At 40.6% G+C, this 26,423-nt stretch overlaps 3 protein-coding genes across 3 annotated transcripts; 1 reads left to right on the forward strand and 2 right to left on the reverse strand.

Moving 5' to 3' along the window:
* Positions 1 to 7,746: 7,746 nt before the first annotated feature.
* On the forward strand, positions 7,747 to 10,518 carry mboat4 (membrane bound O-acyltransferase domain containing 4). The gene is made up of 3 exons (XM_056420185.1): positions 7,747 to 7,826; positions 8,041 to 8,265; positions 9,573 to 10,518. The coding sequence occupies exons 1-3, from the start codon at positions 7,747 to 7,749 to the stop codon at positions 10,516 to 10,518; spliced, it is 1,251 nt and encodes a 416-aa protein (XP_056276160.1).
* Positions 10,519 to 11,080: 562 nt separating this feature from the next.
* Positions 11,081 to 14,645, reverse strand: coq2 (coenzyme Q2 4-hydroxybenzoate polyprenyltransferase). Its single transcript, XM_056418902.1, has 7 exons — positions 14,282 to 14,645; positions 13,603 to 13,769; positions 13,099 to 13,220; positions 12,460 to 12,545; positions 12,048 to 12,181; positions 11,651 to 11,839; positions 11,081 to 11,501 (listed from the first exon to the last, which is right to left on the reverse strand). The coding sequence occupies exons 1-7, from the start codon at positions 14,607 to 14,609 to the stop codon at positions 11,349 to 11,351; spliced, it is 1,179 nt and encodes a 392-aa protein (XP_056274877.1). The 5' UTR covers positions 14,610 to 14,645; the 3' UTR covers positions 11,081 to 11,348.
* A 1,979-nt stretch (positions 14,646 to 16,624) lies between these two features.
* On the reverse strand, positions 16,625 to 25,672 carry mfsd10 (major facilitator superfamily domain containing 10). Its single transcript, XM_056419802.1, has 13 exons — positions 25,457 to 25,672; positions 24,186 to 24,370; positions 23,639 to 23,735; positions 23,418 to 23,521; positions 22,850 to 23,008; positions 22,557 to 22,748; positions 19,634 to 19,736; positions 19,410 to 19,521; positions 19,212 to 19,320; positions 18,996 to 19,086; positions 18,076 to 18,123; positions 17,884 to 17,973; positions 16,625 to 17,180 (listed from the first exon to the last, which is right to left on the reverse strand). Exons 2-13 carry the CDS (start codon positions 24,336 to 24,338, stop codon positions 17,077 to 17,079), a joined length of 1,362 nt encoding a protein of 453 aa, XP_056275777.1. The 5' UTR covers positions 24,339 to 24,370; positions 25,457 to 25,672; the 3' UTR covers positions 16,625 to 17,076.
* Between the last annotated feature and the right edge of the window lie 751 nt (positions 25,673 to 26,423).

Consider the following 26,423-nt stretch of genomic DNA (forward strand, 5'->3'; position numbering starts at 1 on the left):
AAGCGCGGACCAATCAGAGCGGAGGAGCTGCTGTGACGCAGTGACCAGCCCCGGTCAAACAGCTGCTGAACTTCCTCCCCTCGCGTGCCTCCGAAGAGGAAGACAAGATGTATAAATAATTATTTCAAAGTAGAGCGTATTCACTCACATGACCACAACAACCTTTGGCGGCCATGTTGGGGTCCATGCACGGCATTGTTTTGCTTTTTTTTATGCCGCTCTTCTTTAGAAATGACCATTATATCCCGAAGGAGACACAATTTCAGTTCAAAACGGTGTGCCTTGTGATTATGGTACTGTGCCTCATTGTTGGATGTGGGACTAATGATTCAGAATATGGGTTTATCAGCTCAACAAGACAGGCTATTACTTCAACTTGTCATGCATCTACTTCGGCTTCACTCGGCGTCTGAGCGTTAGGACTGTTCTCATGTGTTTCTGTTGATACATCGGGTTGTGGGCACGTTTCCATTGACACACTCTTTCGCCGAGCGAGTCTTTCACTTGCGCAAAAGGAACTGTGGATGGAAACTTGGGAGGAAGCCATGAACTTGGCAACTCCGTCGGGCGATGTCTGCCTTTACTCTGTGATTCATTTCAAGGTAAAATAAAAACACTGGCTCCATGGGAACAGCACTCAGCACGGCCAGCCAAACAGGCACTGCTGGTCCTGAAGGAGCTGGAAGCGGCTTCATCCAGACACTCGTCCTGGAGGCGGAGCTGTGCGACTACGGATCATATATGAACCCAGACACGGGGCGCTTGATGTTCCGACATTTGTGGTATTTCTACAACAAAAGTATAACGCTGAATTAGTTGTTACTGTCCCATGGTCGATAGCGGAAATGAAAACTGTTTTACAGGAATGTGACCGGGCTATGTGCTGGTAAATAGGGGTAACTAGAGAATTAACCACAAAGTGTTGAGCGAGTAAAATCAGGTAAAAAAGCGTTGCTAATATTCAATTCCAACCGCTGAAATCTGTCTTTGGTAATGCAGAAGGACATGGGGTTGCTGGGCTCTCGCATAATCAAACAGCGGACACGATAGGTCAACTTCTTCTGACATTTAATAAGTGGACCCCAAGATGGCGCGATTGAGATGCTGACGTCACGTGAATACGCTCTATAAAGTGACATACTGGTGTAGTGTTATGGAATAATAGGGTTTGAGACCGTTGTATCGACTCGAAGTATCCTTTATTAGCCTAACCATACATAACACTGAGACTGACTGGATTCGGGTAACTCCAAGAGCGGACTGCCGACTGTACACGCCCCCCTCTGATAACACATGCCTTCGTATCACTCCGCATGTCTATAAAGTAGTACCATTACATTACAACTGGGAGATATTTTTTGTTCATTCCAAAACATTTATGTATTTACATTTTAGTTTCCTTTATTATTATTTATATTCTTAAATGTAATGTGCCCTGCTATTTAATTTAATTTGTTTGTATATTTGTAAAACAAATTTGTTTTGCTACTGCTTCAAGTAATTTCCCCCTGGGAATGAATAAAGTAAAATCTAATCTAATATTTAAAACATTCCTTATCTCACACTGTCTGCTGTTCAGGTTTATTGTCATTGTAAAATCATACAACCAAATTAAGTTGGCGACTCATCAGTCAGTATAGCAGTAAGTAAAAACATGTATAAAAACATTAATACAGGACATTCTAATTTAAAATAAGACATTTAAAAATAGATAAAACATAAAACACAGACATCAATGGTTTAAAATATGGCTTATAAATAAATTATATGACATTGAGGTTGTGTTCATGGCATAAGGGTGAACTACAGAGTACTTGCTGATGTGTTGTGCAAACTAGTTTCTATATCTCTTGTTTCCAAGTTGCAATACTGTGAAAGATGGTTTATTGTGTTATGCGTGCGTATAAAAGGATCAACCATTCCTCCAAAAAAAGCCCTCAAAAGGGAGACCAGCCACTTGTAAACTTATCAATTATAAATATGAAAGTCTGCAGGTTAATGAGAAGAAATCTAAGAGATTAAGCCTCTACTAATTGCACCTATGAAAAGTATTTATTTAAATGAAGGATAAAGTTACACGTTGTTCCTGTTCCCTGAAAGATGTGTTTTTTTACCCAAAATTGATCACAAAAGATTAATATCCAATGTGTTAAGACATACACAGTTTTCAGGGAAGCATGTGTCTAAACATAGCAAATGTATCATCAGTCGAGCTGAAGGAACAAATAAACACCACTTATTGTAAAATAAAAAAAGGAAACAGAGCCACAGAAATAGTTTCTCTAGAAGATATGTCCTAATTAAAATCTGCATTTGTTCCGTTTACATTGTTTTCTCTTCCCTGCATCGTGGCCTGCAATAACGGTTTCAGTGTATGTGAATGAAAACATACTCGGCCTGATAAGGGGTATTAATCATTTTTAAAAGCGGCTTGTTGGTTAGATTCAGAAACCAGGTCCAAAGAGGATTTATCTATGAATGTGACGTCGCTTAAATGAAATAACTGCTTAACTTTCAAATGGATAGCGATAAAATTGTGAACATACATTCGTGGCTCCCAGAGGATGAAATACAACAACTTTGGTGATCTTCTGACTTTTCCTCTAGCGCCACCATGAGGTTCACATGTGTGGTTAACGTGATCGTCCTTTCATGTTTGTGGTCTCACTAATGAGTCAACAGTTTAATCCCCAGCTGTACTTTGTGTGTATTGCTTCTTTTTTCCCCAGAATAACTGAGACCTGTGTCTCAACTTTGGTTATTTATTCAGTCGTATGATAAATTGAGCAATATTAGTGTTTCATCACTAATCGAGGACACTGAAGGACTCAAAACTGCAAAAAAACAAAAGTGAGTCACTCTTTCTCCTCTCAGAATTGGCACCGGCTATCTCCAGTGAACTGTATCTCCTCTGTGGGAGGTCGCTCTAGCTGCCAGTAACTCAGGTCCTGATTTACAGATGGCAATGTGACGCTGCTGCCTTTCAAACACCAGCCAGACACTGGCATCGGAAAAACAACCAACAGTTTATACTCCAAGAACATCATACACAAAAATGTAAATGATTTGTCTCTCTAATTCAAGACACACTCACACACTCCGTAAGGGCATTTGGACTTGTTTATGGTTGTTCTTTAGCACGTGTCACAAAATATATGTTGTATAATAATACACTTTATTTATAAAGCACCTTTCATAACTTTGCCTTGGAGTTAATGTAGCACAACACATCCCACTGCACCTGCACTCAAATACTTATTTCTTTTCTTCAAGGTTGGGCCAAATGAGATAAACCTTCTTCAAGCTCCGTAGAGGAACATCATTCGGCCATAGACAGTTTGTAAAAGCCACAGTGTGCAGGATCTGTGGGGATCTATTCAATTTAATTCATCTTGTACAGCGAAAATTCATTCATCACAAATTAGACTCAGAAGGCTTTAAAATCTGTACGGATACGACACCCTCTCCCCAAAAACACTTTAACGGGGAGAAAGGTGGAAGAAACCTTCGGGAGAGCAACAGTGGAGGATCCCTCTCTCAGGATGGACAGAAGTGCAGTAGATGTCATGTGTACAGAACATAAGAGAGTTATAACGCATTCAATGCTCACAACAACAATTCGTAATTTTCATGAACGCTGTCTATTAGAGCATCTATAAGCAGACATATTATTTTTTATTAGTGTATAAACACCTAAAACTAAGAATTGTTACATTTTATTTGATATAATCTTACTAATCCTCTTCCATTACACCTTCAGTTTTTTTTTTTTTAACTGGGTTTATTTAATAAGGGACAGTGCACATTGATAAAAAACATTTCAGTAAATGTGCCAGAGTTAGCCAAGAGGCTATTTTTCATCTGTAGTCCCAATGATGCTGATGTTAAGAACAAACCTAAAAACATACGATTACAAATACAATCTACAGACAAAGCAAATAAAATAAGGGAGAACAATGTTAAAATGGACAGAATAAAAACATCATGTCAGAGATACAACGTAAAAGCATACAGACTAAATGAAATATATAACTGCAAACAGGTGAACGACAAGAGAAGACACTCAGGTGGAGTAAACGGCCGACCAGCAAAATCAAGACATACAGAGACCGGACAAAAGACAGACAGACAACAACTGACAGACAGACAAAGTGAAAGTCCAACCCGGACTGATCGAGGAGGTAGGAGCCGTTACAGTCTAGTGCTGACAGAGCTGGGTAGTAATGTACCATTTCTTTGTTTCCGCTTTAAAAGAGTTGAATGATTGTAGATCTCTGATAGATACTGGAATGCAGTTCCAGTCAACTGCTGCTTGTACTGAGAATGCAGCATGACTGAAAGCACTTTTCCTGAGAGGGACGATACAATCCCCTCTCGCTGCACCTCTTGTGAGCCGATATCCAGTTCGTGTGGTGACAAATTATTTGAGAGGAGGAGAGGTCAATCCATGTATGATTTTGTACATCAGACAGATGTGCACATATTTAATCAAGTTATCCCAACTTAGCAAGTTGTATTTTTTTAGTATAGGACAGTGATGTGACAGAACTTTTTTTTGATCAAGAGTTTTGAGCGTACGCTTGTATAATGACTGTAATGGTTTGAGCGTAGTGGCACTAGCATGTGACCAGGTTGTTAAACAGTAGGTGATGTGGGAAATAACCATTGAATGCATGAATGTTTTAGCTGCCTCTGTTCACATGTAGTTGCGTGAGAATCGGAAATTGGATAGATTGAATTTTACCCGATTACAAACTTTTTTCACATGTGATTTGAAAGACAAATTTGAATCAAAAAGTACTCCCAGGTACTTGTATTCGGATACAACCTTTAGCCTCTCCCCAGATACAAAAACATCCGGTTCTACACTATCTGAGTTTCTTTTGGTAAAAAACATACACACAGTTTTGGATATATTGAGTTGTAAACAACATTGCGTTAACCAAGTAGTCAAGAAGTTGTAACTGTGCAATTTGGACAAAAGAATACTATGATTTACAGTGTCAAATGCCTTCTTGAGATCAAGATACACAACTCCAACAACACCCCCTTCAGTAGTGCTGCTATGATAAGGAAGTAAAGGCCATAAGGCGAAGGCTAGAATAAAAAAGTGTAATAATCAATACTCAGTCAGCAGACTTTTAGGAAAAGTTGTTAGAAATATGTAAACTTTATGGTTCCAACAGTGAATTTTATTCATAGGCAACACTTAATGGTCTTAATTCAACATTGTTGGATAACTGACTTACAGGCCGGTGTGGCTTCTCGACACGACGAGAATACATTATGGATAAAAGAAAAAAAACAGGTTGTCAGTTTGGAAACATAACCTGGGTGTTAAATGTTTGTTAGGTCATCTGGGGGGAAAGCTCACTCACAATATCTCATTTCCCCTCTGTATCTATATTGTTAGTATAAGCTACATTAACTATTAATCTAGAAAAAATTTCAAGAGGTTGCTGTTTGTCTTTAAAAGATATAGGAAATGTCACAGGTGCTAAACTTTGAAATGTCTTATCTTTCACCTGTTGACACTAATTGCTGTTTTTCAAAATAAACTACGATGTTGCTTGTAATATTCGTGAGATACACTACCGTTCAAAAGTTTGGGGTCATCCAGACAATTTCGTGTCTTCCATGAAAACTCACTTTTATTTATCAAATGAATTGAAAATTGAATAGAAAATATAGTCAAGACATTGACAAGGTTAGAAATAATGATTAATATTTGACGTATTCATTTTGTTCTTCAAATTTCAAGCTCAAAGGAAGGCCAGTTGTATAGCTTATATCACCAGCATAACTGTTTTCAGCTGTGCTAACATAATTGCACAAGGGTTTTCTCATCAGATATTAGTCTTCGAAGGCGATTAGATAGATAGATAGATAGATAGATGTATACTTTATTGATCCCGCAAGCGGGAAATTACAGGCAGATCCAGGAAGATTACAGCATAACACGAGGGAAGAGAGGAGAAAATAAAAAACAACCCCCAGAATATGCCCCTAGAGGGGTACAGTGTGGGAGCAGAAAAAACACCTCAGCACAAAAGCACATACATCTAAACAAGACATGCAACGTGAGGAAGGGGGGAGGGGAGGTAAACCAAAGACTGGGTGGTCAAGCTCAGCCGTAGGGGGGCAGAGGGTAACCAGCGTAGACAGGCAGCCAGCCATCTGGCAGCCCGTTAGAGCGCCAGTAGACCACACTGGGGGCATAAAGCAGGCGAAGGCGTGGGATGGGGGTGAGGGTAGTGAATGCATATCAGTGTGTGTGTAGAGTGTGTAGTGTGTGTGTAGAGTTCGTGAGTGAGTGGCCCGGTAAGTCGTCCTCCCCCAGGCCACAACAGACAGAGTTCTCAGTCCGCAAGATGGTCGTTGCCATGGAGATAGCCTTGAAATGTCCTGGGGATACAACAACCACAGGTGTCTGTGGATAGGGGGAAGGGAATGAGAGAGGTTCTCACTTCAGCGATCTTCAGGGGAGTTTGTTGTTCCAGTAACGGCCTTGGCCAAGGCCCGTTCTGGTTGAGGGAGCCGAAAGCAGATAAGATTGGGATTATTTGGTCTTCCAGCAGCTACATCCAATTTGCGCACCTACGATTCCACCACTTTCCTCCCATTTCCCAATAGGATTTCAAATCGATCCAATTTCGTCAGGCAGCCTTAGGGGGCTTTTAACGGCTGTCACCGTTTCCTTAATTTTCCGATAAACCAGGGCAACGCCAAATCCAAACAGCAGAAATCCTGTAATCATAGTTCCGAATAGGTAGATGTCATCTACGTCCTCCACGGAAAGGGCTGCTAGGCACACGACACGTCCATCGTGTAACCAGCTGCAACGTCCCGGCAGGACGGGCAGGTTCCCCCGAACCCAAGCTTCTCGTCGAGAAGACGGTGTCAATTTCGTTGAGAGACCAGTTGATCAGATGACCAGTTGATCGGTCCATAGTTTTAGTTCGAAGAGCAATGAGGAGAGAGTCTCTCAAGTATATGACAGACAAGACACGGACGAGAGAAGCCAAGCAGGGAAGGGAAGGTCATGGGGAGGAGAGGGAGAGAAAATGCGACCGCCTTCGTCGAGAGCCAGACACAATGTACCATTAGAACACTGGAGTGATAGTTGATGGAAATGGGCCTCTATACACCTATGGAGATATTTCATTAGAAACCAGACGTTTCCACCTAGAATTGTCATTTACCACATTAACAATGTATAGAGTATTTTTGATTAATGTTATCTTTATTGAAAAAACAGTGCTTTTCTTTGAAAAATAAAGACATTTCTAAGTCACCCCAAACTTTTGAACGGTAGTGTAATTTCTCACAAATCTCTCACATACATTTTTAAATGTAAAAAGGAAAATAAAACAGAAATTAAACATGGACAGAGATTAAGAGCACGTCGCTTTGTGTTCAAACACACATTGGAACAGGAGAGTGGAACCAGTTGCTTTGTGTTGGATTTGGTTACTCCAGTTGCAAAAATATGGAGCGATAAAAAGCCTCTGAATCAACAAATAGATGAACTGTTATCAATACTGTGTGACAATGGCCCATAAAAGGGATCGCTTGCATGCGGGCCACAGGTGGAATGCTAGAGTCAGTCAGTAAAAAACAGCTAAACCAAACATCCAGCTCATTAATAGGACAATCCGCAGCTTTATTCTTCTCTCTGTGAGATATTCACCCGGAGATGCAGATATGGGTTTGACGAGCTGGTTGTGGGAACGACATCTCTTTACAATGCACCAATGTTTTTCACTTCCATTCGCATTTTTGTTCTTTTTTCTTGCTAAACGGGGATATCTGTCCCTGACATGCAGGTATGTGATTAAAAATCTATTGATCTGTGCTAAACTACCTTTTCAAAGCAATGTGTCAAGTAATTGTTGATTCATCATCAGTTTACGCCGATATAAAAACAGATTAAAAAACCTCAAGCAGCAAACTTTTGCCATTTTCTTTCCTTAGAAAGAAGCCTCAACGTTTAATCAATAATCAATACAGTGGCTGATCAACGTGCATTTCCATCTGCAGGTACCTGTTTGTGTGTGTTGGAGGATGCGTCCTGGCCGTCATCACGATGGGCATCTACAGCTGGCTTCTCTTCGCCTCCGCCTCGGTCTTCACTCTGCTGGTGTGCTCTGTGGATCCCAGCCGTGTCCACATCTGGGTGTTTGGGATCCAGATGTTGTGGCAAACCTTCTGGCACCTGCTGATACAGTACAGGGAATACTACCTGCACGAGCCGGTCAGCATCAGGTACTGATCTTATATCTGCTCTCCGGTATGTAAACGGGCAGTCGTGCTTTTCCAGAGCATTCAATAGAAATGACGTATTAATATATTTGAAGGCTCAGTCTGGTGATATTCTGTTGTTGTTTTTTTACAGCCAACAAATCCCTCCAGAACCCTACAAATCAGAACAATCCCACATGCATTGTCCTGCTGCTGTAAATACTCACTAGTGCGACACAAATGCAATACTTACTTCTATTAATTCTTCTATTATTAAGTCATGAATTTTTGTACACGTCTTCAGTAGCGAATGGACATGAAGGGCTACTAAAAAAAACACGACAATGCTGAGACAAACTACCACATTGTTGGTTTTGGTCTCATCGTTTCATTTGTTGACAATAAAAAAAGTTTATAAAAATAAAAGGCAACAAAATAGTCTTTAAAAAAATAACCCTCCCGATATGTGAATGTAGACAGTTACATAAATGATATTAAAAAGCAACAATAACTATATCCGTAAATGTAAATAAATAACAAAGACGTGGGTTTCCTTTTAGAATTCAATACTTCCTTTCCACGCAGCTGGAGATTTTGAATTTGACATAATATTCTCACCTCAAAGTCCAAAGTATCGATCTGTGCTGGAGCTTTTCGACCACATCATTAGAACTGTAGATGTTCAAGCTTTCCATGATTCAGACTTCTGGGACTTCTCAGACATGTTGATGTTTTGCAAGCTGCCGTTTGCGATATGATGGAAAGCTCCAGAGGACCTCAAGGTGAGTCCGTCTTATCATGAGTCGTTTCCACTGATGAGGACGAGCTTTGAACCCACGTTGTTGGACGCCATCGTGCTCTTTGCTCTGGGTGAAAAATATGAAATGCACACACATATTTAAACATGTATTTATCTTTTTTGGACAGAAAAATGACTCTTCTTGCAAGTGAATCAGTGGAATAATTTAACTGATGACATCAAAGAAAGAAAAAAAATTAAAAACATGTCTCCGGAGAAGTATAGACTTGATGGTATTGATAAGAAGTAACGGTTTATGGGGACAAATGCATGAATGTCTGGTTTGTGTATTTTGTATTTGTTTGTTTTGGTTATATATATATATATATTTTTTAAATATATATATATATATGATTCTTTGGAACAAGTTTGTTAGGGCACTTATAAGCTAGATAGCTTCCCCACCCATGACCCTTTCCGTCAGTCACATGTATCTTTCTTCCTTTTTTAAAATTATTACTGGTGGTTGTATAATTTGCTGATCGAAAAGAAAGAAAAAACTCAAACCAATGAACAACTCCTCCACTTTCAGATTGTTTCTGGCCGTGTCCTGTTTGATGCTGCTCACTCAGAGAATCACCTCCGTGTCCATGGACCTCCAGGAGGAGCGGGTTCGGCTGACATTCAGCGCTTCAGCCAATAGGAAGGCCCGTGTGGCGCTCCTGCCTCTCGTCAGCTACCTCCTCGGCTTCACCGCGCTGCTCGGAGGCCCTTTGTGCTCCTACGGCAGATTCCTGTCCTCGGTGGCGGGGCTCGGCCTGAACCCGCCACCGAATCCCCTGGGTGTGGTCTTCTTTAAATTGATGCAGGTGTTGCTGCTGGAGTTGGTACGGTACCTTCTTGTCCATTTCCTGTACACCAATGATCCCTCCAGCTCCATCGCCCTCGATGGCATCCTCTCGGTTTGGGGTCTGGCGTTGATTTTGAGGATTCAATATTATTCTCACTGGAGGATCAGTGAATGCCTCAACAACGCAGCCGGGTTTGGCTTTTGGGTACACGCGCCGGGCGACTCTCCAGACTGGAGCGGACTATCCGATGGAGATTTCTGGACCATCGAAGCGTCGAGCCGCATGTCCGAGTTTTCCCGCCGGTGGAACGCCACGACGGCGGCGTGGCTGCGTCGGCTGGTTTACAGACGGTGCAAACGTTTCCCGCTGTTCACGACTTTTAGTTTCTCGCTGTGGTGGCATGGCTGTCACTTGGGTCACTTTGTGGGGATGTGGACCTGGGCGGCGACGGTGAAAGCAGATTATCACATACACAGCTACCTGCAGTCACAACCTTCATCAGTGTGGAGGAAGATATACACTTGTTTAAGCTGGATTAACACTCAAATGACGGTCGCTTGTATCGTTACAGCAGTAGAATTCAGAAATACGTCTGGTTTGAGACTTTTGTTTCGAACATATATCTGTCTGTTTCCCCTTTTCAACATCATTCTGCTCTTTGTGTTATTAAAACTCAACGCAGTTTAGTATTGTAGTCACGTGAACATACTCCCCGAACTACGACTTGTTCTGTCATTTAAATATATAAGGGAAGGGTCTGCAATTGTCTTCCTGTATTGTGTTCTGCTGTCATTGTTCTTAGTCCTGTTAATACTGTTTTGTTGAATTGGGAAAGATTAATAAAGTATTACAACAATAAAGCAGATATTCCCAGCATAGCAATGGATCCTTTAATTCAATTTGTCCTTTTGATTCCGTCACTGAAATAAATAAACGGGTCATGTGAGCAGGTGCGTGCAGCTTTGAGCCTCCATCAGACTTCCTGCACATTTACTGCACTACAAATATACTGCATCTAAAAACCCTCGTATTAAAACAATTGGCAGCGTACAAGCTCATGCATGCTGTGAACGAAAAGACAGAAGGCTGAAGTAAACATGCGACTCATGAGGAGTTAAACTAAAGACTCAGATGTTTCTCAATAGTTGGTGGACAAAATAAATCAAACAAGCAGTAAATACAAATAACGGTGGCCATTTGTCGGCTCCCTAGTGGTTAAAATTGCAGCTTTGAACAAAAACAATACAAATTCCCCAATTATGCATATTTATTGTGACTACATGTTGATTATTTCCGTGTGTGTTTGTGCAGCCACCAGAGATCCACTCAGCAGCACTTGAAGATAGAGGTGAATTATATATGTCTGTAGTAGGGAGGTGTATTATTTCATAATTTAATCTCAACAGTATCCATTGAAACGTCCATTTTCTTGTTGTCTCATAGAGCTTTGTTCAGGATTAAACATCACCGACTGATGCTCTGCAAATGTCACAAAGATAATATTTGTTCAGCCGATCTCACTTATCCGGCACAGTCAGAGACACAGTCTCTCTTCTTTCTTTCCACAAATTGCCAGCAATGATGCCTAAAAGTAGCAACAGTCCAAGGTTTCTGTTTGAGGAAAACTTCTTCCAGCAGTCCTCTGGCTTGTTAATGTCCAATGTGTAAATCTAAGAAAGACAGGGGAGTAAATATCAATCTTGAATGCAATATTAGAGACCCATGTTACCGAGTCAAAAAGATGAACTTTGATAAATGCACTATACGTACTGGAATAAGCAACCCTTTAGACCACGCCGTGCAACACCATGTTCCTCACCTGATGCGTGAGGTGAACGGCCACTGTGGCCAGGACTGCATAGTAAGGCAGAGTCTGCTCAGCATTCACTCCAGTTACAACCAGGCCGGACATCATGGCCGCCATGAAGCCGCTGAGCCACGGTTTGGTTTGCTCATGGAACATCAGTGCAGTAGATTTCACTCCGACCTTGACGTCGTCCTCCTTGTCCTGATTTTTCGAAGAGAAAACAGATGGAGCCCAGTCTCAATCAATACCATCCCGCTTGAGCAAGTGAGACACTAAGGATATAAATGAGGTTTACATCTGTCGTTTGAACACGAGTGAACAACTTCTGACATTCTTTCTGCTAAATGTGAGCGCTAGAAAATGTCACCGTCAGTGCTTTCTATGACTACAGAGCCCATCCATACTTCACCTGATGTGCATAAATTGTGTCATATATCATCGTCCACATCACTCCTGAGAAATACAGCGGGAGGCATACGGACCAATCACAGAAGCCCTTGACAGCGGACCAGCCGAGCAGCGCTCCCCAGTTAAAAGTGAGACCTACACAGAAGTTATGGAAAACACATGAAAGGATTTTTTAGGCCGCTTTAACACCTGAATCAGGCTTTGTGGTGATTAGTTCACTTAAATGGCCCATTTGAGTGACACTCATTTGATTTGAATGGACCATTGATCGCTGTACACATGATGTAAAGTTGATTGTGCTTCAACTTTTTTGCCAAAAAGCACAAGCCACATTCAAGAAGCCATGATTTGGTGTGAATGCTGCCTTGGTTTTAGATGTAGAACATCACATGAGAATCTTATTCAATACATACCCAACACCAACTGGGGCCAGGAAGTAATCCTCTTCATCAGCGGGTAGGAGATGACCAGCGCTAACGAGGCAGCACCCAAAGCTATGCTGTAGAGATCATTATGAAAACTGAGTCAAAACAATGTTGAGCCTTTAGATGTTTTGAGAGATATGTCTGTATTCTAATACACATGACTTGCTCTTGTACATTAACACACAGCATCTATAAAAAAGGGAGAAGAGTTTGTTCCCGTGTTTGTTTAAGGACAAATATGAGCATTGAAGTATGTTTTTCTTGCTGTAATCATTAAATATGCTTCGAGTGAGACGAAGCCTGGAAACTTAGTTATTGTCATTTTTGAGGATGTCTCAGAAAATCCAACAGACAACCAACCAACCGACCGACCGACCGACCGACCGGGTGTCTTCAAAGGTTACTACCCGTTTACAGCACATTTGCCCCTTTAGCCTCAGGGATGATATTAAATCCCCAAAACACAGCAACATACAATGACGTAACTATGGGACAGCACAAGAAGTCCAAAGACTGTGCTTTTCCTACACACTTGCTCATTTGTTCCATCTATGCTCACTTGTTCCATCTATGTTTCTTTAATGTTTCCGGAACCGATTCCCTAAACATGAGGATCACTGTAATCACCTGTAATAGTTGAGACACAAGAGAACCCCGAGTCCCAGTGAGAGCTGCCCCCCTAAGAAGGCCAGTGCCTGCATCTGAGAAATCTCTCCCGATGCAATGGGTCGAGTTGCCGTCCTGGCCACCTGCACAAAAACATTAAAGTTTAGTGCAGAAATCATATTAGGAATGGAAACATCTTGATGTTTAGTAGTAAGGAGGAGGGTCCTTTGCTGTGGTGATGTGAGTGATGGTGATGCAGGCACACCATCAAAATAACAGGATCCTATTGAGTATTATGGCATTAAAAAACATATATATGCATAATCCAGAAATAAATAGAGACATTTTCAAAACCTGAAGAAAATTACATTGCAAAAGAAATATCTAGTAAATAAAAAAAATTAGCTGATGGGACAAAGCATAACATTAAAGCTAAGCCGTTTGGAATATATCATAATAAGTTTGACCAAAAGTCACAATTTATCTCAGCTATTGTGTAAATGGCTATATATTAGTTTCATATACCTTTTTGTCAAACTCTTTATCCCACATGTCGTTGATGGTGCAGCCCGCTCCCCTCATCAGCAGGGCGCCCACACCAAACAGGGCGAGCATGTCCAGATGAGGGAGGCATCCGGGGTCGGCAGCCAGAGCAATGCTCCATGTAGACGGGAGGTAGAGCAGCCATGTGCCTGCAATACAACACAAACACCGGTCACATGATTAATATATCTAATCACAAAAAATATAGTAGAAGCAAGAAAAATAGACTTATATTGAGGATCCCTTAAACAAGGCATTTTACAGGGTTAAGCAGCTAATTTAGTTGACTTGATTTGCAGTGATGCACAGAACATCACAGCTTGAGTTATAAAAGGTAAGGGTGCATTGATATGATCTTTTACAGCTGATACAAATATATATCATAGCATACTACCTTTAATATAAACTTTTTGAATTTTTCTCGGTGTCAAGTTCATCTTTTTAGTCTAGTCTAAGTTTATCTTAAGGTCATTGTGTGTTTTTTAATACACAATTTGATCCTTAAAAAGTTGTTATTGCACAACTGGGTGAATTTGACAATGTTTCAGGCATCTGAGAATAAAATAAAAATTACAAATAATGCCAATATTTATAGTTCTATACATGATTTTAGAAACATAATCAGATAGGTGTGATTTAAAAAAAAAAAGTATGTACCCACCAATAGGTTTGTCTAGCCTCATCAAGCGGAGGTACGGCTGGACAGAAGCGGGCGCTGCATTCACAACTGTGGCAGCTGATAAACTGATTGATCTTCTTGCACATTGCTGCGTTTCACGTGGTCCGAGTGACGGGTGGGAAACACTCTGTCCGTAAAGTCCTCTCTTCAACACGCCGGGATCCGAGTGGAGACTCGCATCTCCAGTCCTCCCTCCTCCTGCGTGAAGGAAGACGCTCGACGGGGAGTAATGACACGGCCGAAGAGCTCCGGGATGAATCCTCCTCAGGGTGTTCAGAGTTAACCGGTTGGTCAGCTTGGCTGGGAACATGGTGTTTCTCCGAGGTCGGATTAATGCCAGCTAATGTCTCCCCCCCCCCCCCCCGCCCCCGACAACCTAACACACAAATGAAAACACAGACAATGGCTTGTCAATGGCTTTTTTCACAAAGGAGGACTGCAACAGGCATTTCTTTTGTCAGAGTGAATCAGCTGCACGCACACCGAGATGTTCACATGTAAGAGAACTGCCCCCCTTTTAGCCACATCAGTAAGAAAAGTAACAGTCTGTCTGGTTGTATTAAATGTTGCTAATAAAGGCAAGTTAGTATGTTAGGAAATAAACTCATTAAAGAAAAAAATGGGCACTTAATACTGGCACAAAGCAAGAGCCCCCAACATCCCAGCCAGCCGGGACCCTCACCAGTTTGCATCCAGAGCCAGCAGATCTACAGAGGATGCCGTCTTCACCACCCTCACCTCAGCTACCACACATCTGGAAAAACACAACAGAAAACACCTAAATCAGATTGCTGATGTACCCTGAATGCACCTCAATGAAACTGAGGGGTACATTGAGCAATGTGGGCATGGGTACCACACTGTGCCACTGGTTATTGGACAGACACCAGGCAGCCGCACCTTCACTACTCTAAAAGGAAATCAACATTTTTGCACAGTCTTGTTCAACTTCAGCAAGAACCAAGGAGCGGATTTTGGATTTTAGAAAGGAGGTGAAGACATGCCCCCTTGTCTACGTCAATGGAGCTGAGGTGGAACAAGTAAACTGTTTTAAACGGTTTTAGGATCCTGGGAATCACAAACAAACTGGCATGGGGATGGCTTAAACACTATCAAAGACATTAACGTTACCCCACTGCAACATGTGTGTCAGCCACACAGCTAACGTGTTGCTCACTGTAGCTTAAGTACCAACGTTGACTAGTCTTAAACCCAATAAAGTGTTCAATAACAGTCAAACAAACTTACACTGTAGGTTGCTTGAGGAAACATTCAAGACTAAAAACGGAGACTAGACATGACACAGGAGGATAGTCGGTCACAGCTGAGCTTCTTCTTCGTCAGCTTCGTCTTCTTCTTCTAGTTTATTGGCAGTTGGCATCCAGTGTATTGGTGCAACAGCGCCACCTTCTGCTCCGGAGTGTAGCGCAGCCAATACGCTTAAAACTTAATCTTTCCCCCAAAACTAAACTAACAACAATAAATACATTATACCACACCATACCACATTAACGTATATGTTATCCTCCATGTTTTACACTCAGATCTATACACTGTTAGCCCCTGATAAGGACCCGTGTACGGTGTACCGTACCCCTGCATGTCCATCATGTCCTATCCTCTCTGTCCCCTTTTCCCACAAATTATACACGTAACCTTTGCTTAACTGGTACTGATTTGCATATCAAAGTTTCTTTTCTTCCTTTTTCTTTTGTATTGAGCAACAACAACACAATATGTTGTAGGCTATCCAAATCCAAACTTTTGCATGCATTGTAGCAGTTAATTATAAGAATCTGCTCTTCTCTTATCCCCACTATACTTTATATTCCTGACTGTCTTCTTTTTACAGTAGCCTTTATGGAATATTTTGTTGGATTAAAAACTCCTCCTACTAACCATCGACTTCCCTTGTCACTAAATATCTATCACAAAATCTAGTTTCCTAAATACATAATTCATACAGATTCACAGACACATGCTTCCCAGTAAGCTCCTGGCATTCCATTGTAGAAGTTTTACCATTATTAGTATTAAACTGCATGGGGCTTCCTGTCTTGACTGGTTAGTGTGGCTCTCCCTCACTTCTTCCCATGTCTGACCCACTAATTCTTAAATGGTTCATTGCTGCTTTGACATTCAGATTTTTATTTTAACTTTAGTCATGCAGAAGTGCTGCAACGATCGTTACTAAATCCCTTTTGTCTCCAGATATCCTATACTTTGTTTGTTGTCTCTTTATAATGTTCATCTTCAAAAGATCTTGCAATTAAGTTGAAACCCTTTGTAAAACCTTTAATTAAGATAATAATTGTTTTTCACACAGTAGTTCACGAGCTCGTTTATTCTTTTTTTAAGGCAAGAAAATATAATCTCCACATGTTTAAAGTAAGCTCAAATACAATGTTGCTTTTCCAAAATATAAAATCTGAGTACTTGATAAAATATTCCATTAAAAAAATGATATCTATTAAAATAAACATTATTTGTAAACCACTCTACCCCATACATGTTGCATTATGAGTTCTAAATATGCACATTAAAAGGCAATACACTAATTTGTACAATAACATCTCTTAGTTTTGGCATGTGCATCGTCTTCTTGCATTATATTTTGTTCCATGTGATGATGCTTTGCAAACAGTACACAAAGTATACATCTTATTATTATTTTTGTTTGTGTCAAAGTAAGACACCAGTGCTAGTTTAACCAGCCGATGTAAACATCATAACATCCTCTTGAGCTATACAATTTCTCTGTCCAGAGTTTGTGTCTCTCACTCCTCCTTCAGACTTCTGACTGTCCTCAGGAGAGCCAGAGGAATAAGAAAAGAGGCTGATGTGAGAAGAAAACAGATCTGAGCTCCAGCTAGCCAGTAAACTGTGAAGAAAACACAAAGAAAAGTTTTACAAAGCAAGATTATTTATACACTGTACAACAATCTGTAAAAACTGTCACCATGCACAGTTCCCATGCCATGTAAAAAAGGAAAAATACAAACGTTTATTTGAAAAATGCCTTTAAAAAAAAAATGTTTACAAAAAATGCATGTTTGAAAAATGCTTATTTGAAAAATGCTCTTTTGAAAAGAAATTGGGGAAAAATGCATTCATTTCAAATGCATATAAAACAAATCTTATTTTAAAAAATGCATTTAATCAAAAAATACATTTAATAAAAATGCAGATTTTTGAAAATGTTTATTTGAAGAAAAAAAAAATGCTTTTTGAAAATGCTTATTTGAAAAATGCTTTTGTATAAAATGTATATTTAAAACATTTCCTATTTGAAAAATGCATTTTTGAAAATTTCTTATTTGAAAAATGGATTTAAGAAAAATGCATATTTGAAAAAAGTATTTTAAAAAAAATGCTTTTTGGAAAATGCTTATTTGAATTTTCTTTTAATTAAAATGTTAATTAAAAAATGCATTTATTAATTTTGCAAATTTGAGAAGGCATTAAAAAAAAAAGCTTTTTGGAAAAATGTTTATTTGAAAAATGCTTTTTGGAAAAATGCTTATTTGATAAATGCTTTTTTTCCAACAGCGTTTGATGCTGTAAGTGCCATTTGGTTTCCTTACTGGAGGATGACACAACTGGTCCCAGTGCTCTGGCTAGGGCGCCCAAACTACGCAGAATTCCCATCACTGTGCCCTTCTGATTGGCCGACCCTGAAGGAATATCCAGTCGATAATCAGTAACAATATACACATTCTAATCTAATCAAACTGGGTTGTGAGTTTTCATGAACATGAACTAATAAAGAAGCTCACCGTGGTCAGAAACAAGCGTCGACAGACATGGAACTACTATTGCAGCCGCTGTGACAAAATGTAATACATTATAAATTACATAAAATGTAAACCCACAACACATTGCATTTAACGTGAATAAATACATCCTCAAGATGTAGCTACAGGTCCTGTTATATTAAATAAATCACAACAGACAACCAATCACACATTACAGCTTGTGTGAAGTGGGATAATATCCATAGACAATGCATACAAAGGTTTATTCTATTGTATGCATTATTATCCTGCTTCACACAAGCTGTAATGTGGGATTGGTTGCATGTTGGGGTTTATTTTTATTGAACCTTTATTCAATCAAGAATCAATGGCTGCCAACATGTTTGTATAATTAACACAAATACACAATAAAACAAATACATACACAACAAATATATTAAATCAATCAATCAAACGTGTATTACAGACTCAAGGTACAGATAGTACAAAACATTAAAATATAATAAAATACATTAAATTATAAAATAATGTTTTGCTATTTTACCTTCGGCCATTGTTTTATATTTGTAAATTTGATCGTTTTCATTTATTCTTTAATTATTCCAGATTCCACACCTTTTTCTCCACAAAGATCAATTATCCTACCAGATCATTTATGCAGGGCTCATTATTTTTCTTCTAAGTTTTATATCCCATTTTCAGTGCATTTCCATTTTCTCTGGGAGTTATTCATCCCCCTTGATAAGGGGGTATTTTGTAAAACAACATTTGTAGTACTCTGGAAACAATTTTTACTGTTAAAACTAAACAATACAAATCAAATGTGAGCATGCACTTGCAAAGTATTTTAGATTTGTTCCAAGTTGTTTTTCTTCCATCAATCAATCTCATTTACTAATGTGACTACTCAAGAGGGGACATACAATAAAAAATGAGCTCACCAAATGCGTATAACGCCAAGCCAGCGTAAAGCATCGTTATATTCCACGAGAGCCCGATGAGAATAAACGCTGGGATTAATGCTATAATTGCCTTAAAAAGAAGAGATAAATGTGGTTATTTAAGAAAACAAGTGTTCAGTGGTGCATCATGTCCTCTCAGCATAAAGAGTATGTCATTGTCCATATTGTTTTGATGTAGACAGAAGATGCTCCTACCACTCTGACAGCCCCGATATGCTGCCCAGGCTTGATTCTGCGAACGTAACCTCCCTGGATCACCGCCATGATGACACCAATGAAGAAGAACATCTTTCCCTGCTGCATACTAGTGAGAGGAGAACATCAAAGGGTGGCTGCTCGGGGGCGTTTACTGTTTACCGACAAGAGTACACGACTCTATCTTTGAGTTCATACCTCGTAAAGTGGAAACGTTGGTGAGTCAGAAAACTCAGCGTGAACTCCAGCCCGGAGAACAGGAAGAGATAGCAGAAATAAACCAGGCCCAACGCTTGAAGCTTCTGCATTCCTGGAAAGACATTTCAACCTTTTATCTCTCAGTGTTCATTCATGCGCTACGCGGGGTCATATGGCTGGAAGCCTCTTTTCTCACAGAGGAGTTCGGTATGTGCAGTACCCACGTTCTTTCGGAGGGGGGTCTTTTGTTCTGGTCACAGCGGAAAAATGGAACAAAGATAACAGGTTCAGGAGGTCCCTGGAGTCCCCGAAGCCCGAAGATGAAGCCTAGGATGAAAGAAAATTAAAATTATCTCCAAGAGCATAAATGTTCAGCCACTGGTATTTAACTTTACCACCGAGAGAAAACAATAACGATATTCCAATGTGTAGTGATGATAGTTGAACCTTTCATTATTATGTGAAATTAATAGTGTTTTTTGCTGCCACTTGATCTGCATTTCATTTTATGTGAGCATGCCTTTAGATACACATACACAGCAACCACAGACCCCGTGATCCCACCCTTCCAGACAGCCTCAACTACTTTTATGCCAGGTTCGACAGGCTGAATACGGACACACCCTCAAAAGCCCCCTGTGACCCCATGGACTTTGCCTTTCAGGTGACTCACACACAGGTCCTGAAGGCCCTGAAGAGGGTAAACCCCTACAAGGCTGTGGGACCTGATGGAGTTCCCCCCAAAGTCCTAAAGGTCTGTGGGGAACAACTAGCCGGAGTGTATGCTGACATCTTTAACCTGTCACTATCTCAGGCTGTAGTTCCCCGTATCTTTAAATCCTCCATCATCATACCAGTCCCCAAAAAACCAGACACACCCACCTTAAATGACTTCAGGCCAGTGGCACTCACACCAGTCGCCATGAAGTGCCTAGAAAAACTGGTCCTCGCCCACATCAACCACACGGTCCCGGACAATGTCGACCCCCTCCAGTTTGCATACCGCCCCAACCGATCAGTGGATGACGCGGTAGCAATAGCTCTACACCACACTCTGCAACACCTGGAAAGCCGAAGAACGTATGCCAGAATGCTTTTCCTGGACTATAGTTCTGCCTTTAATACCATCCGCCCGGGAAAACTAATCAAGAAGCTGACAGACCTTGGCGTCCCAACTCCAACCTGCAACTGGATTCTGGACTTTCTGACAGAAAGACCCCAGGTGGTGAAAATGGGAGGACGGGTGTCCACCGAGCTCACAGTCAGCACAGGATCCCCACAGGGCTGCTGCCTGAGCCCCAAACTATTCACCCTGTACACCCATGACTGCACCTCCACCCAGGACAACACCATCCTCATCAAATACGCCGATGACACCACCGTCCTGGGGCTCATCAAGGGGAGCGGGGATGAGTCGGACTACAGGACCCTGGTGAACAACATCCTGGTCTATGGAGAGGAGAACGACCTCATCCTCAACACAAACAAGACCAAGGAAATAATACTGGACTTCAGGAAGAACCCTCCCCCTCTACAGCCTCTCATCATCAAAGGGACTGAGGTGGAGAGGGCTGACGGGTACAGATTCCTGGGAATGCAGGTGACATCTGACCTGAGCTGGACTCTTCACACCACAGCCACGGTGAAAAAGGCCCAGAAAAGGCTTTATTTCATCAGGATGCTCAGGAAAGCTGGTCTGAACCATCGCCCTCACCCAGGCCTATAGAGGACTGATCGAGAGCATCCTCACCGAGGCATCACTGTGTGGTATGGAAACACCACACAGGCAGAGAGGAAGGCTCTGCAAAGAGTCATAAGGACCGCGGAGAGGATCACAGGGACACAACTTCCGTCCATGGACTCTATGTATGTGCAGCGCTGTCGGAAAAGAGCAGAGGGAATCATTGGAGACTCACTTCATCCAGCTCACTCTCTGCTCAGACACAAACACTGCACATACAACCTGAGACACAGCAGAGCGGACAGCATCGTCACCCACAGGACACGCTTCTTCAACAGCTTCTTCCCTGCCACAGTCAGACTGATGGCACAACACAGCTACTGAGAAAGAGGCACTCCTTGAAACTGTGAAAAATGTGCAACACTACAATCAGTGCAATAGCCCCACACAACCTTCCCCCAACATCTGAACATGTGCAATATCCCCATATCACTGTCCCCTCCCCCTCCTTCTTTCCTTTTACAAGCCAGGTACAGCACTAGCCTACTTACATACTTATTACTGTTTATACTGTAAATATTGCATACATACACATTACCACACTATGTACAGTGTGTTTTTTGTACGGTGTTTTTTGAGATATGTTTCATATTTCTATTATTGTTACTGTTACTGTTATTATAGTGTGTTGTTTTGTACCTCTTGACTCGGAGAACCCTGCAAAAATAATTCCGATGTGTCTGGACTGCTGGTCTAGGCACAGATGGCAAATAAAAAACCTTAAACCTTAAACCTTAATACTGTATATACCTACATACGTCTTATATTTGTTTAGTTTTTTTACATATTTGCACTATGTGTTTTTAAGCCCTCCTTTTATGTGCGCATGCATTTATATACACAGACTGTATATACTTTCAGACTTCTTATATTTGTTGTTTTGTTTTACATATTTGGGTTATGTGTTTTTAAGCCCACGTTAAACTCACACAGGTGTTGCCCGATTAGGCCTCTTCTGTGTGGGTATGTGTAGATTGCACTTGATTGACAGCTCTCTCACTCTTTTGTTTGCTTTATGGAACTTGTTATGACGGGACAATGTACTTGTGAAACCACAAGGATAATTTAACTTAAATTGACAGCTTTAGAGTTGCTAGCTGTGGTGTTATGTTACCTTTGGGCAGAGGTAACCCTCGAAAAAGAGATTTTTAATGTCAATGGGATTCACCTGGTTGAATAAAGGTTTAATACAAATTTAAAAAAGAGTCAGACAAGCTGTTTTCAGCCTTTATACTAAGCTAAGCTTAACTGGCTTAAGCTTCACATTTACTCAACAGACATTCGAGAGCGATACCAAACTTCTCATCTAAATCTCGTACAACAAGCTGCACAAAAAATAAATCTGCCGCTTGAGTAAAGCTGATTCGGATCATCAATCGGCAGGTGTGAATGTTTCCATAGCTGACCTTGACGTCCTTTGTGAGCGTCTCTGGCATCACGACCCAGATAAAGAGCAGATCCGCGACGCTGAAGGCCAAGGCGAGCAGAGCCGGAGTTTGGTAGAAGACACTCCCCGTTGTTCTGGAGGTCAGGGCAAAGTAGGCGCCCATCAGCGGTCCCACCGTGAAGCCGAGGGAGAAGGCGATGCCGATCATAGCCTGGTCGTCGTGAAATTAAAAAAGTTAGATTCTGGGAACATTTTGGATGCAATATCTTCACAATACATTTCCTCTTGTGATCAAAGTGCACATGTGCCTACCATTCCTCGGTTCCGTGCTTTTGGGCAAGGCAAGTCGGCCACGATGGCGGTGCAGAGGCTGACGTTGCCCTTACAAATACCCCCAATTACCCGAAACAAAAGGAACATGCTGAAGCTCCGGGAAACCGCCCAGACCGCGTAGGAGGACATCAGCCCCAACTGGAACACAAGATGAGACCCGAATGAGTCATCTTCAGAAGTGGACTGTGCCAAGTGAGAGAATTTAGTGGCTTCAAATGTGAAAAGATACTGATGCATGTCATATATTTATTTAACAAAATATTTTGACCAATAGATTTCCATGATTTTTAACCAAATTTCCATCATCGAACATTTTGTGAAATCTCTGTGTAAACATGATATAGTGGAGAAAAAAAATAGTATTTAAACTAATAATGAGAATTCTAAAGCATACAGTATATATCGTGTACATTAACATATGAGTATAACATATTTCCATGACTTTTCCAGGCCTGGTAAAAAAAACATTTTAAAATTCCATGAATTTTCCAGGTTTTCCATGACCGTACGATCCCTGTAAGTAATGCTGATATGGCATATTACTCACTGTGGTGAGAATGAGCATAGGTCGTCTGCCATACCGGTCCGACAGAGCGCCGGTTACAGGCGATGACAGGAACTGCAGCAGAGAGAACAACGACCCGATCAAACCTGGAAAGGCAAATTAAGGAGCACACGGATGCATTATTACATTTTTAATTAGTCATAGTGTCATGGACAGTAAAGCTCCACATAAATTGTATTGAGTATTTAATAAATCCAATATGCCTCCAAACAGGACACTGTTGTATTTCTTTTCCATAGGAATCCCGACGACCTCCCGGAACCAGTCCACAACACTCTGCAGAGACTGATATACGCCATCCTGTCACAGCACAGAAGATACACAACATGACAAACGCACAATACAAACACTACAAAATATGTCTCTTCAGAATGAGTCAGCATGCAGACTCAGAGACAGACAAGTGCATGACACTTAATCTAATCCCTCATGGGTTGGTGATGGTTCGTATGGAACAGATTCTTCACACACACACACAGGGCCTCCATTGTTCAACAGAGCATCATATTCTGCATATTGTCTGTCCACAACACACGGCACGATTCTTATTATACATCATATCATATGATTCAGCTCATATCTGGCATCCATGTTCCAAACCAGCCTGGGGATTCAACTGCTGAAAATATTGTTACACGTGATCATGATGTATCTTAATTTACATGCAATCAATTGCAACTCAAATCGTTACGCACTGCTGTTGGAATCATCAAAAAAGTATTGCTTCAATAAAAAAATGTAACGACTGACCCCTGTTTGTGCATAATGGTCCAAAATAGAGGGAAGTAGAGGTAGAATCAGTGTAAATCCCAGCAGGTCCAACAGCAGGGTGATAAACACAATGTTGATGACCTTCGATGAAAAGGAGCTTCCATCCTCTGCAGGCTTGTTTACGGAAGACATTCCTCAGACTAAATATGGTGTCTCTTCTGTTCCTATTCATACATAAAACACATACAGTACATGTTAGAAAAAGACAGGAACAAATGAACCTTTTAAGTAACAAACAACTCATTTTTACAGGTCCGTAATTTTCTAAAAACTTTCTTGAGTTTCCGGGAAATAAATGAGATATATGGGACTAATTACAAGGTATTTAAGGACAAACTTCAGACAGATATTAGTTTATATAGTATTTGCACATTTCCTTGACATGCTGCTCCTTTAAAACCCAGTAAATATTCCACTGGTTATTAATCTATTATTCTTAACTTCTTCCTGACTATATGTTGTATGCTGGATTGTATATTATATGTGTGTGCATGTTGAGATGGCCTGCTGCTGTTGCATATTGTGGGTTATATTTATAATCTATGAATAACTTGAATGAAGTGGAAGTGTTTAATGAGTCATACACATTAGAGTAATTAGCTGGAAAAAACTCCTCTGATTTGCAGATACATTCAATTTACTTTCTATAAAATAAGTCAGAAGGAAAACTGTAAAATAAAGCATTAATACAGAGTTCGTTATCTGTATATTATTGAGCAGGACTTTTCACAAACAAGTCCAGAGTTGTTTAAATCCACGTGGGCTTCGTTAAATGTGTAAACATGAACTTTGTTGACTTTGTTAACATGACTCTGGCTGTACGCAAACAAATAGATATTTACAAAAGAAGATGTATACCAGTAAAGTTGCAATCAACTCGTCTCCATAAACTACTTCCCGTAAAGTCATCAGGAAGGACCGAAGAAGAAAAAAAGGTGTTGCTCAAGAAGGAATGAGGAAACAACTGTAACGATCAAAGTGGATCGAGGTCTGTATTACCTAGTTAACTCCTCACTAAACACATGAAAACACCTTTGAAATGGAATTAGTCCGAAATATGTGTCTATAATAAATAACAACACATTGCCTGCAAATAGTTGCCTCAGTCCGGCATGACATGGATCAAGTGAGGCTGACCGATATCGATGAGCATCACCTCCCCAACGTTATATATATATAACCAGGCTCGGTACTCACACTGGATCCCGAACCTGGTCCCCTAAACCCAAACGGCTCTCGTGAAGACTTACCCGGGTCTAGCAGGTCTACCTCTCTCTCATCGGTCCATTATTCTAAGTCGACACCAGGAAGCGGTGTCTCCTTACACTTGGATGACAAGACCGTCGCAACCAACCCAACGCCGCGCAGACGAAGATGATGCCTTCAGGTGTTCATCGGAAGCTCGTATTTCCGCGTTCCGCAGCCAATTACGACGTGACCTCGGATGTATGTCCGTTGCTCCGTGATATTCAGTGTGAAAAAAGAGATGAGTGTAGTTTATGTTTACGTTCTCACACACACACACACACACACACACACAACTGTATATACATATATGAACACATATATATATATGTAGTGTACATATACACTACCGTTCAAAAGTTTGGAGTCATCCAGACAATTTCATGTCTTCCATGAAAACTCTTTTATTTATCAAATGAATTGGAAATTGAATAGAAAATATAGTCAAGACATTGACAAGGTTAGAAATAATGATTAATATTTGAAGTATTAATTTTGTTCTTCAAACTTCAAGCTCAAAGGAAGGCCAGTTGTATGGCTTATATCACCAGCATAACTGTTTTCAGCTGTGCTAACATAATTGGACAAGGGTTTTCTAATCAGACATTAGTCTTCTAAGGTGATTAGCAAACACAATGTACCATTAGAACACTGGAGTGATAGTTGATGGAAATGGGCCTCTATACACCTATGGAGACATTTCATTTGAAACCAGACGTTTCCACCTAGAATAGTCATTTACCACATTAACAATGTATAGTGTGTATTTTTAATTAATGTTATCTTTATTGAAAAAACAGTGCTTTTCTTTGAAAAATAAAGACATTTCTAAGTGACCCCAAACTTTTGAACGGTAGTGTATATGTATATGTATACATACATAGTAATTATTTTCACCAGCGAGCTTTGTTTCCATTGTGATAAATTAAGTGTTGCTCGCAGATCTAAATACGGTGGACTGTTTACAACAAG

Source organism: Pseudoliparis swirei, chromosome 7 (assembly GCF_029220125.1).
Source record: "Pseudoliparis swirei isolate HS2019 ecotype Mariana Trench chromosome 7, NWPU_hadal_v1, whole genome shotgun sequence".
In the NCBI taxonomy this organism is placed as follows: Eukaryota; Metazoa; Chordata; class Actinopteri; order Perciformes; family Liparidae; genus Pseudoliparis; species Pseudoliparis swirei.

Excerpts from the sequence above, each read along its gene's own strand:
- mboat4 (XM_056420185.1), top strand. The coding sequence starts at position 7,747 with ATGCACCAATGTTTTTCACTTCCATTCGCATTTTTGTTCTTTTTTCTT. Across the intron at positions 7,827-8,040 it reads TATCTGTCCCTGACATGCAG|GTACCTGTTTGTGTGTGTTG; the intron begins GTATGTGATTAA and ends TTCCATCTGCAG. Across the intron at positions 8,266-9,572 it reads CACGAGCCGGTCAGCATCAG|ATTGTTTCTGGCCGTGTCCT; the intron begins GTACTGATCTTA and ends CTCCACTTTCAG.
- coq2 (XM_056418902.1), bottom strand. The coding sequence starts at position 14,609 with ATGTTCCCAGCCAAGCTGACCAACCGGTTAACTCTGAACACCCTGAGG. Across the intron at positions 13,770-14,281 it reads GAGGCTAGACAAACCTATTG|GCACATGGCTGCTCTACCTC; the intron begins GTGGGTACATAC and ends GTTGTATTGCAG. Across the intron at positions 12,182-12,459 it reads CTGGCCCCAGTTGGTGTTGG|GTCTCACTTTTAACTGGGGA; the intron begins GTATGTATTGAA and ends ACTTCTGTGTAG.
- mfsd10 (XM_056419802.1), bottom strand. The coding sequence starts at position 24,338 with ATGTCTTCCGTAAACAAGCCTGCAGAGGATGGAAGCTCCTTTTCATCG. Across the intron at positions 19,737-22,556 it reads CGCTCACAAAGGACGTCAAG|GCTTCATCTTCGGGCTTCGG; the intron begins GTCAGCTATGGA and ends CTTTCATCCTAG. Across the intron at positions 19,087-19,211 it reads ATATCGGGGCTGTCAGAGTG|GCAATTATAGCATTAATCCC; the intron begins GTAGGAGCATCT and ends CTTCTTTTTAAG.